Source organism: Elephas maximus, chromosome 6, assembly GCF_024166365.1.
Source record: "Elephas maximus indicus isolate mEleMax1 chromosome 6, mEleMax1 primary haplotype, whole genome shotgun sequence".
In the NCBI taxonomy this organism is placed as follows: domain Eukaryota; kingdom Metazoa; phylum Chordata; class Mammalia; order Proboscidea; family Elephantidae; genus Elephas; species Elephas maximus.
Window position 1 is genome coordinate 144,393,881 of NC_064824.1, and position 15,610 is coordinate 144,409,490.

The 15,610-nt window shown below is 44.6% G+C and overlaps 1 protein-coding gene across 1 annotated transcript in view; it reads right to left on the minus strand.

Annotated features, from left to right (window-relative positions):
* LOC126078305 (contactin-associated protein-like 4) overlaps positions 1-15,610 on the minus strand; it is a 205,728-nt gene that overhangs the window by 131,989 nt on the left and 58,129 nt on the right. The window contains exon 3 of the mRNA XM_049888754.1: positions 3,221-3,414. Coding sequence (XP_049744711.1) covers positions 3,221-3,346 — 126 coding nt within the window. The 5' untranslated portion in view covers positions 3,347-3,414. The remainder of the gene's footprint in view (positions 1-3,220; positions 3,415-15,610) is intronic.

Sequence of the window (15,610 nt, forward strand, 5' to 3'; positions counted from 1 at the left end):
CCTGGGGTGTAGCCTGTATCACCCTTCATCTTACAAAAGATAAAAGGAGAGAGAATTAAGCAGAGAGAGGGGGACCTTACTACCACCAAGAAAGAAGAACCTGGAGTGGTGCACATCCTTTGGACAGGGTCCCTGCTCTGAGAACCTCCTAGACCCAGGGGCAAATTGATGCCAAGACACATGGAGATCTCCAAGGAACACCAGCCCACAGTTGTTGAAAGGAGATAAGGACCTTTCTCCAGAGCTGATGGAGAGAGAAAGCCTTCCTCTAGAGCTGGTGCCCTGAATTCAGATTTCTGGGCTCCTAAACTGTGAGAGAATAAATTTCTGTTTGCTAAAACAATTCACTTGTGGTATTTCTGTTGTAGCAGCACTAGATAACTAAGACGGTGTCCTCTTTCGACTGTATTTTCCTGTTTATGTTGGGAAGACATTCAAAAAATTTAAAGCTGCAAATAATCCAGTAATTCTATTGAAATCTGTTCAGAGAATCTATGGGTACATAATTCTTAAAGGCCAAGTGTCTATTAAATGGAACACTGGTTTTATATTGAAACTTAAGAGTTACTTTAATTAATTTCTTTTTTATTTGTCTCTAATCTATTTTCCCAGAATGTTGGTTGACAGATGTATTTATTACATAAAGAACTCACACAAAGGGAAACATCCACCAGAATTCTAAGTCTTCAAGGAATCCTCAAAAACAGCTCATACCTTGAATTCACAGTTGCGTGTGTGACCTTTAAATTAGAGTTCTAAAGGATTCATAATAAGAATAGCACAGCTCCAATTACTATTGCAGGAAGGCACGATTACCTGGGGGACACAGGTGCTTCTCATGGATGCCAGAGGACAGGCAGGTGAGCGCCAGGCAAAGCCATCATGCTGTCCCTCTGTGGTGAGCCCATGCATGGTGACAACTTGGCAGAGGTGCACCTCCTGATATCATCACACTGTCTACCTGTGGTGATCCCACAAGTGGTGGTGACACCTGTGCACAGGCGCACCTCCTGATGTCATCATGCTGTCTCACCGTGGTGAGCCTATGTATGGTGATACATGGGTACAGGTGCACCTCCTGATGTCATCATACTGTCCCAATGTGGTGATCCCATGTGTGGTAACACCTGAGCACAGGTTCACCACCTGATGTCACTATGCTGTCCCACTGTGGTGATCCAATGTGTAGTGATATATGGGCAGAGGTGCACCTCCTGATGCAGATGGAGGCAGAGAGTGCATCGAAGGGCCATTTTGCAGAGAAACTTCCTCTCTAACAGTCAGAAGTCATCCTCAAAGTAGATGCTCCAAAGGATTCACTAAATCTATTCACTCTGTTCCAAGTACTGGCTGATACAGGCTAGTCCCTCTGGCTGTCTCTAGGGAAACAGAGGGCCAGAAGAGTAAGAAGATGCAACATTTAAGGGGACAGAAGCGGGGAGTAGAGCAAGGACCAGGGAAGTGGAAGGACGAGTGGGAGAGGGGTGTCTGAGGACTTGGTCCCACCCAAACCCCTCCTCTCCGAGCTCTCCTTGCCCCATCCATATCATGGTGGCAGTCCTGGAATTCTGAGGGGTGCTGACAGTAGCCCCCATTGTGTGGTCCAAGCCAAGTGTCTCACCAAGGCATCTCCTCCCTCCCACAGTGGGGGAATCTGAGGGGGACACTCCATGGAGAGGCTAGCCATGTCCTTCCATAGGCCCTCCCACCAGAGCTAACCAACTAACAAGCTTACCCTTGTGGTGGAGGTGGTAAAGCCAGCCAGTGCCTTTAGTGAGCTGAAGACACAAGCTAAGTTCCAAGAGGATTCGTGAAAGAGAGTACCGATTCATCGAAGAGATGAGTCACTGAGTTGCCTTCTAGATTTCCTGTTTGGTTTTGCACTAATAACTGGAGTTTGATTGTTCGTATCGTTCCCTGCATCCTGACAACTCAGACAGAGGACATCAGGTATCAACTGATTGCAATATGGTGCCCTGGCCTACATAAAATCCACACTAACCTTTTATTTTATTTTACATTAATAAAGAATGATGGCTTTCCCACATAACAATACTTCTACAAGCTTGTTCTTTTCAACATTCATTCCTAAACAGCCAACTATAAACACCCCTTAGTTTGTAAGTAACTGCTTCTTTACATTCTCTTTTGTATTAAGCCCACACCCCATCCACAAACTGAGCATTTTAAGCTGTTGATGGAGCTAAACAAGGTTAAACGAAGGTATGTAGGTTACTTTAAGAATTATGTAACTAGAGATAGGTAGTAAATTGTGTAAGTTTTAAAAGTCAAAAAAGTTAAGCAAACAAAAATAATTTGCCCCAAAGGAGCACTGCCATGTGACAGTTTACTGACTGGCCAGAACATAAGATCACTGAATCCTAGAGAAGTCTCCACCCGAGAATCACTGGCTGTGCTCACGGAATAGAGCACGTGCTCCTTATGGTGCCTTTGCAAGCTCTTGTGGGAACACTTGCATTTCTGGACATGCTTGCTATTCACTGGGAGATGGTTCAAATGTTGTCTTTCAGGAACCTCAGATTTTAGCAGGAGGAATGGAAAGAATAACTTCGTGTGTGTATGTAAAATAATGCAGACAATGCCAAACCCCTACACTCTTGTACAAAACACAATCTAGATTTTACACAACGCTATCTATACTTTTAATGGGAATGATAGGTTTTTTCATTCAATTTTTCTAGTATGTTTAAAATTACTTCTTTTTGAGATGTTTGCTGGGAGCACTGGTGGTTCACTGGTAGCATTTGAATTGTTCATGTGAAAGACATGAACGATATACCCCACGTGCAGCCACCACCAGTCTGTTAGTGAAGGTTTGAATGTTGCTATGATGCTGAACAGGTTTCATTGGAGCTTCCAGACTAAGGCAGACTAGGAAGAAAGGTCTGGCAATCTACTTCCAAAAACCACCCAATGAAAATCTTATGGATCACAGTGGTCTGATTTGCAATTATGGGGATGGCATAGGACCAGCAGTGTTCCACTCCATTGTGCATGGGGTCACCAGGAGTCCAGCCAATCTGATAACAGCTAACAACAACAACAGATGTTTACAAAATCAAGTATGTGCCATATGCAAGAAAACCCTTGTCAAGTATCCCTGGAGTTTTTTTTCTCCCCTCCACACAAAGCCTTAGATCTGATAGGGACACTGCCACAGGCCAGGCCCCAGAGACTGCTCTGCTCTCAGGGAACTTACCGAGATGCTCTCCTCCTGCCGATACTGCTTCCAGTTCCTGCCGCTGTCACTGAACATCAGCAGGTAGCTGGTCACCCAGTCAGAGCTGCCATACCCGCCCTGTGTGGCCACAGCTGTGACCTCCATCCTCTCTCCAAGGTCAATCTGCAGCCACTGGTACTTGTTTGACACAAGTGGAGTCCAGCCCCCTGCTCCTTTTGGGGTGAAAGAAATAGGAAGAAAATGGGAAAGAGGAGGAAATATTAAAATTGGTTTTAAAGGATGTGAAACAGATGTAAGAACGCATGCCTACATTGCTTCTAAGAAAATAATATTTCCAAAATCTAGAATAAATAGCCCCACAATTATAAAAAATAGAAGCATGAATCATGCATAAAAATATGGAACCTGTGTTCTCCTAGGTCGTGTGGCCTGCTGACTCTGGGCTCTGGTGTCCACTGAAGGGCCTAGACGCTTGGTGAGATGGGGAACCCCCCCACTGAGGCCATCTGCCCCCGGGACCAGTGATCTCACTGGCCCTTGTACTTGGCTGGTCACCATCTCACCTTTCAAGACCTTTGCTGGATGTGAGCACTCCCTGGGGGTGTAAATGGTTACCATGCTTGGCTGCTAACCAAACGTTGGAAGTTTTGAGCTTCCCCAGAGATACCTCAGAAGAAAGTCCTAATAATCTACTTCCGAAAAATCAACGATTGAAAACTCTGTGGAGCACGGTTCTACTCCGACACTCGTGGGGTTGCTACAAGTCAGAATCAACTCAACGGCAACTGGTTTTACACAACCACACTGCGGGGGTGGAGGAGGGGAATTCCGGGAAGGAAGAACTAGCCTAAGTAAAGGTGGAAACAGTATCCTGACTAAAAAATAAAATAAAAACTGTATGGAAATGCTGTAATATATTTATTTTTTATTTCCTAGCTCTGTCCACTGAGACAGCCTAGAAGCAACAACATCCCAATAAACAATGAGCACATCCAGCATCCAGATAATGGTTTCTAATCACCATTTTCCAATAAAATAGCCCATGACTCCTAAAAGAAGTGATTGATTCCAGGGCTGAGGCATTGAAAATACAATTAGCCTAGAACATCATAATACCTTACAGGGAGTAAGGAAGTGCTAAAAACAAACAAACAAAAACAAAAAGTGGGGCTTCTTAAAAGAACACAGTCCCCAACCTGAAGGAGCTCCTAATGGCCAAAGTTGGAAAAATTGGTGAAACAACATCTTAAAAAAATGGATTTTATCTCATGGGCTAACAGAAGTTTTCTTGAGTTCTTGCTGATACAAGTAAATAAATAAATAAACAGCACATGGAGAAGCTCTTCCTCACAGGAGAATTCCAGTCAATAAATGTAGAAGGAGGAGGGACAGAGAGTCACTCACAGGCAAACACCACATTAATGAGTGTCGAAGACAAGATCCATCAAAGAACGTTAACATTACTAAGTAAAAGTTTGAGGAGAAACAGTATTTGCATGTCTCTACATGTCTCCCCAAAGAGGCTTATCACCTTCCCAGAGAAAGAGGGTCACTAAAAGTAGAGAAACTGGCAAGGACCACATCAGTGTCATGGGTTATAGGACACAGCACACATTCTGCACCCTGATCAGATGCCCTAGGAAGACATAGCTCCATGTCTATAACCTTGCTCCAACATGAGAGAACACCGTGCAAACCCACAGTGAGGACCACACTACAGATACTGAGCAATACTCCTTACAGAGTGGCAAGGTAACCGAAGACCGGAGAAGAGGGAGGAAACATATCAGACTGGAGGGGACTGAGGAGAAATAATGATTAAATGCAATGTGGAATTCGGGAGTGGACCCTGGAGCAGAAAAAGAGCATGAATGGAAAAAAGGGTGGGCCTTGAATAAGCTCTGCTGTGTACTCAGTACTACTGTACAAGTGTTGAAGTCCTGACACTGGCCTTCATACCACACCAGTGTTGAAGTCCTGACACTGGCCTTCATACCACACCAGTGTTGAAGTCCTGACATTGGCCTTCATACCTTACCAGTATTGAAGTCCCGACATTGGCCTTCGTACCCTGGCTGTGTAAGACGTGAAAGTTGGTGTCGTGAAATGAGCTCCTGAATGTGGCCTTTTGCCTTTGGGAAAACAGCTTGAGAGCTTTTTCCCTAAGCCCTGAGGAGTTACCTTTGCCCTAGTCTTCTACCCGAGATGGTTTGTTACTTTTGTCCAGGTTGATTGACATTTCCTGAGTAAGCTATAAACAACCTGGTTGTGGTACTTTTTGTCTGGTTCTGAGCTGCAGCCTGCCCTGTGATTGGTCTATTTTATGCACCTTGCAGGGATTGGTCAATAGGCTATACAAATGAGAGGAGTTGCACCCTGGCAGCTCCTACTATGTAAATTAAGTGTCTGTGGCCTACCAAAAGGGAATTGGTCAGTTCATCACTCTGGTGGGAGTGCAATGCCTTGAAATTTATGAGGAGTTTGTATGTTTATAGACATAGTCAACCTCACAGAGGTTGGGCAGACAGAAAGAAGCAAAAGAGAAGCAGCAGGAAGAAGCAGAGAGACAAAGGAGGCAAGGAACCTCCTAAAAGAGCTGTAACACTGGTACTGAAGATAGTGAAAGGCCCAGAAGGGGTCCAGTGGCAGAGCCAGCAGTGACAGATCTTGGCAAGGCCAAGAGGAGCCTGTCCTCAGGGGGGTGAGAGGAGGCCTGGATGGCTGAGACCAGCTGAGAGAGCCGCCCTGCACTGGAGAAGGGAGAGACTTTGCCTACATGCTTCCTGATCCCAATCCTGAGTTGCAGCCTGTTGATCCTGAGCCCAAGTCGTACCCTGTTCCTTGATAAACCACTTAACTGTAAGTATGGGCTATGGGTTGTGTGTGGCCATTGCAACAGATTATCGAACCTAGAGAGTGCCATGGGAGAGATGACTGGGGTCAGAACTGGTAAAAAGGTTGGAGAGTGAGGTCTGTCTAATCTCCGCCTCAAAGGGCTCAGCCTTGGGCTAATCTTGATTCCCATTATCCCCCCGAAGTTAGACAAGTTTTGACACTATTACCACTTCTACATCTTTACAATTGGTCAGTACTAATTGGTGGCATAGTGGTTAAGTGCTACGGCTGCTAACCAAAAGGTCGGCAGTTCAAATAAGCCAGGTGCTCCTTGGAAACTCTATGGGGCAGTTCTACCCTGTCCTATAGGGTCGCTATGAGTCAGAATCGACTCGATGGCACTGGATTTACTGTACCAGTGTTGAAGTTCTGCCGTTGGCCTTCATACCATGGTTGTGTAAGATGCCAAGTCAGTCAGTACTACTGTACCAGTGTAAACATCCTCATGTTGGCCTTCACACTGTGGCTGTGGAAGATGTTAACTTAGGGAAGCGGGGTGAGGGATACCAGGGACTCTGTACTGTTTTCGCATCTAGTCAATAAGTCTAAAATTAATTGAGAATAAAAAGTTAAATAAGTACCAAGTCGTAAGGGAGAGAAACATTGAGAACATGGCTCTGGGTGTTATTAGGAAAGTTTAGCCATCCACCATCACCAAAGACAACAGGTGAGCAAGTCTGAAAGTCACCTGGTGTGAGGAAACAAGCACGCCCGAGGCTGTACCAGAGATAAGACTCAGGGCTGACAGAGTGTTGGGTTTCTTGAGTGTTGTGTGGAAACATAGCAAGGTCCTTTTAAGACAGTGAGCGAAGGCCCTGAGATTGGAGGGTACCTGTTTGAGAAATAGCGAAGAGACTGGTGTGGGTAGAGGAGAAGCAAGTAAAAGAGAAATAGACTTATTATAAGGGAGGTAATAGGGGGTTGAGTGTGAAACGTAGAGACTTAGTAAGACAGAGAACAGAAGGGCCCCTAAATCTACAAACAAAGGAACAAGAAATGGGCCAGGGCACAGAAACAAAGCCATTCCCCAGAACAATGGGGAAGTGTATCTAAAAATAGCCCACAAACATCTTTAAAGTTGCCTTCCAGAAGCAGTTGGAGAAAACTAGGCCCCGGGACATGCGCAGAACATCCACCTGTGACCCCTGTGTGATCTTCCACCAGGGGCAGTGAGGGGCTACAGCCCCAGCTGGGGAATCAAACCGGGGGAGCGGAAGACTGCGCAGGCACGACACCCTGTAATAAGTCCTGCTCCGAATCCGAGAGGCCTCCAGGACAGGAGCCATCTTGGAAAGCTGCTGCCGTGCACACCTTAGTTAACATATCCCCACCTGTGTCTATGAATAAACATGAATATTTTCCCGCCCAAGAACTTTTAAAAACTCGGGCCTGTCTTTTGTTCTGTGAGATGGGGCTATGTGTTGCTCTAGGCCTCCTCGTCTCCATTTGCAAGCCTCTTCAATAAAGCTTTGCTCCTGTGGAAAACTGTGTGCCTTACCTGCTCATTTTTAACCAGTGAGAGGCAAGAGCCTTATTCCGGTTACACCTTGTTTTTAAAAGTGGGGGAAATAGTGGTCTTATCACAGTAAAATACCCTGTTATCTGTAAATTGCTATACTAAGAAGATATCGTCTCTGAGGTATTTTTGCTAATTTGGTTTTCTAACCATCAGCGTGGGGTCCAGTGGTAGCTGCGCGAGTCAAAACTTCTCATCAGTGAGGCCCGAGCCTCATAAAATCACTTCTGTGCTGTCCTCCCTGCTCAAAACCAAAAAACCAAACCGATTCTGCTCATAGTGACCCTATAGGACAGAGTAGAACTGCCCCATAGAGTTTCCAAGGAGCGCCTGGTGGATTCAAACTGCTGACCTTTTGGTTAGCAGCCATAGCACTAAACCCCTATGCCACCAGGGTTTCCCCTCCTTGCTCAGCTACCCCCAAATCATTGTCCCTGCTCCTCCTCTCCTTCCCCAACTGAGACTCAGCCAGTCCGTAAAGCAGGACACCCCCTGGTGTGTGAGATTTTACTAGGTCCCTAATAAACATAATGAGCGATTTCCCTTACACACAAAGACCATGATGATCAGCACTCACTGTCTTTACAAAGGATAAAGAAGTTCCCAGTGCTGTGGGCCAACAAAGAGGGTAGCTCTCAGAGCATGTGCTCAGCTTTGCATTTTTTAAAAAATTCCTACACTTGGTCACAAGCCCAGTAGTTCTTTCATCTGTTGCCACTGTTTTAATCTGCAGGGGTCTGAAGAAATTGCTAAAATTGTGTCATGTGTTTTTTCTATTCATTAAGGAATGAGGTTCTCCATAATGTGCTCAGGATTCTACTAGATATTTCCACACTTGGGTCTTAAGTCTAAAATAAGAGCCTTGGTGTTGCAGTACTCGGCTGCTAACAAGTTCAGCCATTTGAACCCACCAGCCACTTCATGGGAGAAGGATGTGGCAGTCTGCTTCTGCAAAGATTTACAGCCTTAGAAACCTTATGGGGAAGTTCTACTCTGTCTATATAGATAGGGTTGCTGTGAGTCAGAATTGACTCGGCAGCTACTTTTTTTTATAATAAGTCCAAAATATCTTACTGAAAGACAAGACATGTTTACCGAAATATCTTACTTTTTAAAACTGTCTAGGAGAACATACTTCTCATTCCTTTTTACAGATAAGAAAAGAGATTTAGAGACAAAGTCAGCTTGCCCAATATCCTAGTTAGTGGCAGGTAGTTAGTGGTTGTGCTATTTTTTAAAGAAAAACCTTAAAGTTAATTTAAGCATGTTGTTTTTTTTTCTTTTTACTTTTTACCCCACTCCCAAACTATACTCCTACTATTCGTGATGCTACATTTCATCCCAAGAATATATTGAAATATTTTATCAGTTACCCACTGCTCTGTTTTTTTTCTCTGGTTATGAGTAATATGGCCGGACTATCTTTATAAAGTGTGAGCTCCTTTGTAGCATGAGCTGTGTGCGCCCAACCTCCCAAGAGTTGGGTTCTGACCAGGCCTGCACATACAGCTCCTGGGGGCAGTTAGAGGGGTCCTCACAGCCTGCCCCAGCTGTAGCCCCCAGGGTCTAATTAAGGATTTCTTCCCACCCACCAGAGCCACCTCTCTGGACTCCTATGTGGAAGGTGGGAGTTGGGCATTTAGGTGTCAACTTTGTCAGGAGGCGATTTTATGGGGGCCTTCTGTCAGATTTAAGGTGCAGAGGGCAGAAAGCTGGCCAAGGTGCAAAGGCAAGTTAAGGAAGCTCCCCAGTAAACAGAGATGCCTCCATGGGCATCTACATTTCACACAAACAAATGGCTTCACTGAGATTGACACAAAGGAAGTTCCCCCTGAGATAACTGCACTGTTTCAAACGTAAATCATCTGGATTTGCCTTTTTCCTCCTCACCGAATTGCTTCTTAATTCACAGCAGACCCATTAAAACTCCCAGGGAGAAGGGAGAAAGGGCGTCTAAGAAGGCGGGAGCCTCTGGCAGTCCCTGCACCTGTGTTTTGGAGAGTTTCTGTCTTTGGGTTTACTATTCATTCTCTCTCTGAGACGTAAATGGCTCTCGCTCTGAAGAATTCTGTTAAAAACTCCACCCACCTTGCTGGAGGGGTGGTTTCCTGCAGCTTAGCTTTCTTAGTAGGGACAAAAGCAGCCAACTCTGTAGGCTTGAGCTGTGCTTTCTCACGGTTTACAGTTGGGTTTTTGTTGGTTTTACTTTTTACCACTCTAATGGGAGAAAAAACCAAAAGAACAGAAAAGAGAAAAGCCAATTCTCCCTCAGCCAGGATCCCAGCCACCTGAGTGCCCAAGGCAGGCAAGCCTTTCTCATCTGAAAGTGTGTGCCTGAGAAAGAGCACCAGCTCAGAGTTCTGAGGACGTCCCCTAATTAACGTGGCCACAACCAGCTGTAAAGGGGCACTCGTGGCCTGGTCGTTCTCCCGGAGCCCAGGTGATGTGGGTCATTGGGACGACATCAGGGGTCATAACCTTGGGACAAAGAAAGAGCCTTGTGGGCCCCAAGTGCTCAGGGACACATCTTCGCCAGGTAGTGTGCTAGTCACCCACCATGGCAGCTCTTCTGGCCTGCAGTGAACACACACCTGAGGGGTCTACATGTCACCCATGTTCTTCCAGGCACACGGATGGCAGGACGTCTAATCCAACCCACATTTATGAGATCCCCGAGGTGAATCTCCTCTTAGCTCTTATTGTCCAAGTGCAATATGTACTTTTTGCTTGTAACAGTATATAGACAACACTATAATATGATTTCAATAATTGTTTGCATTAGGAATAGAACATGAACAACCCTGCAGACTAGTGGGCAGCTCAGAAATAAGGCAAAGTCTCCTTTATAACTGACTAGCATGTCTGATTGTGTTTATGTTACACAGAGCCTGTGGTGACCTGCCACTGAACAAATCATATTTCCTAATACAGAAGGCTACCACCCATCTGTCAGTTTGTCGTACTGTGCTGGCTTGCCTGTTGCTGCGATGCTGGAAGCTATGCCACCGGTATTTCAAATATCAGAAGAGTCCCCCATGATGATGCCCTGATACTGTCATCCCACCATGCTCACCCTGCTGCTCCAGAGTGTGTTGGGCTTCTCTCTGGGACAGTGTGCCCCTCCTTGAACACCCTAAGAGAACCCCGGATGGTCTGATTTAGGAGATTGTGACCCATTTGGAGCTGGCCTCACAAGGACACATCAACTGGGCCCTGAGGTATAAAGACAATAGCTAGGACAACCTTGGAAAACATCTTCTACGGAAGCTTTCACATAAACAAATCATAAACAGAGCACAAGAACTTTCCACTCTTATCTTTCCTATTAGCATTTAGTGGCTAGAAGATATGTTGGACCAATGAAGACCCTCCTGACTGTCGTCACTGAAACATATACAATGATTGTAAAAAAAAGACAATTCCAAAAATAGGATTATGGTCATTAGGCAGTTTCTAGCCAATATATGAAAAGACAAAGCTTTCAATGGTTTTGCCCGTTTGTAATGTTAGTATGGATGGTTCTGTAACATTCCTTGGACTTGGGCAGACAGGGCTCTGGCAACGTGCTTGTCCGTTTTTCCATTCTTGACTATTGTGTAATATTCCTTGGATTCGGGCTGACATGGCTGTGGCAGCATGCTTGTCCATTTCCCACTTTCGCCTTTTTGAATATATGTCTAATAAAACTTTCTTTTTGCTTTACCCCCCCCTCTGTGGGGACTTAGGTTGGGGTTGGAACTTCAGGGCACAGAGACCCCTGTGCCTCTTGTTTCCTCTTCAAACTCTCTTTGTCGTTTGGAGGGTTTTCTAGTCTACAGATTAGAGAGATTAAAAAATAATACTGGCTCCAACTTGCTCATGTCCGCTTCCACACCTCCTGTATGTCAGATCTGGAAGGTGCCTTTGTGCTCACTCTCTGAATGGCCACCATCCTCTAACCCATGTGTCCTCAGGGCCTCCTTCTTGTGAAGAAACTTGGTGAGTGTGGGGTGAGGGGTCATTTCCATGAATACTCCAGTTGTCACCCAGCCTACATAAATGATATTTATGGGCACCACTGATGTCATGAAGAAATGCCTATCCCATTGCCCATTATGAAAGCTCAGGTAAGAAACTTTGCTATCAGCAGCCAACACATGTTATTATAAACAGACAAAATCCATGCATACTCACAGACCTGGGAGCCCTCAAACACCTCCGTGTAAAGTGTGTGCTGTGGCCACTGCAGGGGGGCCTCTCTGATTGGAGGCAGAGCCTGTCCCCAAGCTCCCAGGAGGTACTTCCTGGACACTGATTCCAGGGATGTGATGACTGACAAGTGGGAGAGGAAGGCTTTCCTATAGCCTGGGGTTTTAGGGTGAACAGGCTATGATGCGGTCACCACTTATCAGATGGAAAAGCAAGCTCAGAACACCAGAATTTCTTCCACCTACAAAGCAAACACCTACTCACATTTACACATGTGACAATAACTGCCCTTCTCCCTCCCATGCCTCTGTTATCGTACAGTCTCTGACTCTGTTTTTTCAGAAAGCGTCCTGTCCAGTTACATGCTGCATCCACATCTAGCATTGCCTGTGCCGCAGGTGTAGCAGCTTTCTGTCACGGTATGGCAGAGCTGATTGTACTATTAGGAGAACAACTTTGGATGATTTCTTGTTTATTGACAAAATTTGCCAAGTTAACACTAATCTGTTGCTATCAAGTCAATTCTGACTCACAGGAACCCTATAGAACAGAGTAGAACTGCCCCAGAGGGTTTCCAAGGAGTAGTTAGTGGATTTGGATTTGAACAGCTAACCTTCTGGTTTGCAGCCAAGCTGTTAATCACTGCACCCCCAGGGCTCCAAGTTAACACTAAAACCACTAAAAAAAAAAAAAAAAAAAAAAACCACTAGCAAATATTATTTCTTTTTCTTTTTTCAGAAAAAATTCTACTCTAACACTTTAAAAAAAAAAAAAAAAACACTTTACCAGAATTTTATTTGCTGACTCACAGGAGACTCGGTAGCATCATGCCAAGCTATGCGGCAGAAGACAGTCCCTCCACGGGGGGTAGAGACAGTAGCTGTCTGGTCAAAAACTCCCAGCTTTCTGATGTTCCTGCAGCATTCTTCCTATGCAGCTATGACTTCGCTGTTCTGAATTTTAGTACTTACAGTTCTATTTTCATTACTGCTTTGTGGATCAATAAAGCATTTTGAATCACTAATTTGTTTTCATGAATCAGGGATTTGAAGCAATGCAATAACAACAATAAAAGTGAAAATATAAAAACTAAGTAGCAGCACAAAGTATAAAGTTACATTAGCTGGACAGACTTAACCCTGTTGGCCAGACCCTAGCTGATCTTACAGTTTTGTTCTGTGAAGAAATATGAACACACTGTTCAGTCCCTGACCCTATAAGACCATGTAAGACCCCACTTATCAGCAGGGAACACAGGTGGGTCCTGGGTGGCACTTTGAAGAACATGCTCCAAGGAGTGGGGGTCCTATCTGGACTTTAGAGGATTCATCCGTGCCATTTTCCTGTATCTATTTGAACGAAGCTACCACCCATCTGTTAGTTCGTCTTAGTATAGTGGCTGCGTGTTGCTGTGATGCTGGAAGCTACGCACCAGTACTTCAAATACAAGCAGGACCACTCATAGTGGACAGGTTTCAGCTGAGTCTGCCCAGACTAGGGCAGAATAGGAAGAAAGCTACTTCTGGTGAGCTACTTCTGAATGAAATCAGCCAAAGAAAACTCTATGGATCACAGCAGAACATTGTCTGATATAGGCTGGAAGGCACTCAAAATACACAGTGGCCACAACAATGGACTGGAGCACGCCAGAGATGGTGAAGATGGTGCAGGACTGGTAACTCTTCTTTCTGTTGTACATGGGGTGGCCACGGGTCGAAGGTGAATGGACAGCAACTGACAATAACAAGATTTGAATAAAGAAGTCTCCCGAAAGTCAAACGTGTTATTGAGGCATATTATTTTGCCTTTCCAGCAAAAGTGGACCAGTCTTTTTGAGGTGTTACTAGCAACTGTGATCTCTGTGAGGCTCAGCGGTCTCAAAGCTTAGCCTGAGTAAAAAACAAAAAAACTGTTCCACCAGACCTAGAGGGACAAACTCCTCAAAATTGTAAAAACTGAACTTGCAAACCTATTAAAGACCTAAGTATTTGTTTACAAAATACCCTCCTACAAAGATCCAGTCCCAAACAAACTTTTGAATCTTGTTCATTGTATTATATACACTGTTTGCCTTGTTTCTTTATGCTGTATTTAAACATGTCAAATTGATAAAAGGCTGAGAGTCCTTTAGTCACCATAGAAAACAGTAATGATTGTTGCTATCCTAAGAGATTCTCATAGCCCAAGCTAAGTAAGAAAACAAGCAATTCAGCCAATTTACCAACTCCTTTGAAAAAAAAGAAAAAAAAAAATTTTTTTTCTTTTTTTCCCAGGCAGATAATCTGAACAATTGTTGGATCTGCCATCCATTCCCCACCTCCTCTGCTGATTTAAAAGTTCCCTGGAAAAGCCCTATCCCCTTATATGATGCACCAGGCTTAGTTCTGTCTTAGTAAGCCTTAGCCTGGAAGCTCAGCTGAAGCCTGTCCTCCATGGGTGACCCTGCTGGTATCTGAATACCAGTGACATAGCTTCCAGCACCACAGCAACACTCAAGCCCCCAGAGTACAATAAACTGAAAGTGCTCATTCGTCTGTACCAAGAAATTTGGAAGACTGCTATCTGGCAAACCGACTGGAAGAGATCCATACTTATGCCTATTCCAAGAAAGATGATCCCTCAGAATGCAGAAATTATCGAACAATATCATTAATATTACATGCAAGCAAAATTTTGCTGAAGATCATTCAAAAGTGGCTGCAGCAGTATATCAACAGGGAACTGACAGAAATTCAGGCTGGATTCAGAAGAGGACTTGGAGCCAGGGATATCATTGCTGATGTCAGATAGATCCTGGCTGAAAGCAGAGAATACCAGAAGGACGTTTACCTGTGTTTTACTGACTATGCAAAGGCATTCGACTGTGGGAATCATAACAAATTATGGATAACATTGAGAAGAATGGGAATTCCAGAACACTTAATTGTGCTCATGAGGAACCTTTACATAGATGAAGAGGCCGTTGTTTGGACAGAACAAGGGGATACTGTGTGGTTTAAAGTCAGGAAATGTGTCGTCAGGGCTGTATCCTTTCACCATACCTATTCAATCTGTATGCTGAGCAAATAATCGAAGAAGCTGGGCTCTATGAAGAAGGATGGGGCATCAGGATTGGAGGAAGACTTATTAACAACCTGTGATACACAGATGAAACAGCCTTGTTTGCTGAAAGTGAAGAGGACTTGCAGTACTTACTGATGAAGATCAAAACTCAACAAAGAAAACAAGAATCCTCACAACTGGACCAATAAGCCACATCATGATAAATGGAGAAAAGACTGATGGTGCAGGACTGGGCAGTGTTTCATTCTGTGGCACATACGGTCACTATGAGTTGGAACCAACTGGAAGGTACCTAACAACAAAAACAGACTTAGTTCACAATTGCCCAGTAGTTTAGAATGGCCATTAGTTGTAACTGACCAAGGCCCAAAGAAAAGGAAAGAACGAGGCAGGCAGCCTCAGAGCCCAATCCTAAAAGAGATACCTGTTCTGGCTTCTGTTCCTACACAGGTCAGAATAAGCTGCACTTTCTTCTGAAATTGTCCTTGACAAGATAACCACAGAACGGGCCAGAGATATCCTCAGCCTGCCTCTGGGTGGAGACTTAACATCTTAATGAAAGAAAATCAACCTCTTCCTCCATCCTTAGGGATTAAACCCTTACCTAAAGAAAATGCATAGTCATCCCCAAGCCCTGAGTGCCTGAGGAAAGGTCAATCCTGAATATTCATGATGAATTTACTTTGCCTTGTCTGCTGTCTGTAAAAGCCCACCTTCCAAGCTGCATTCAAGCAGTCCTGGAGGCA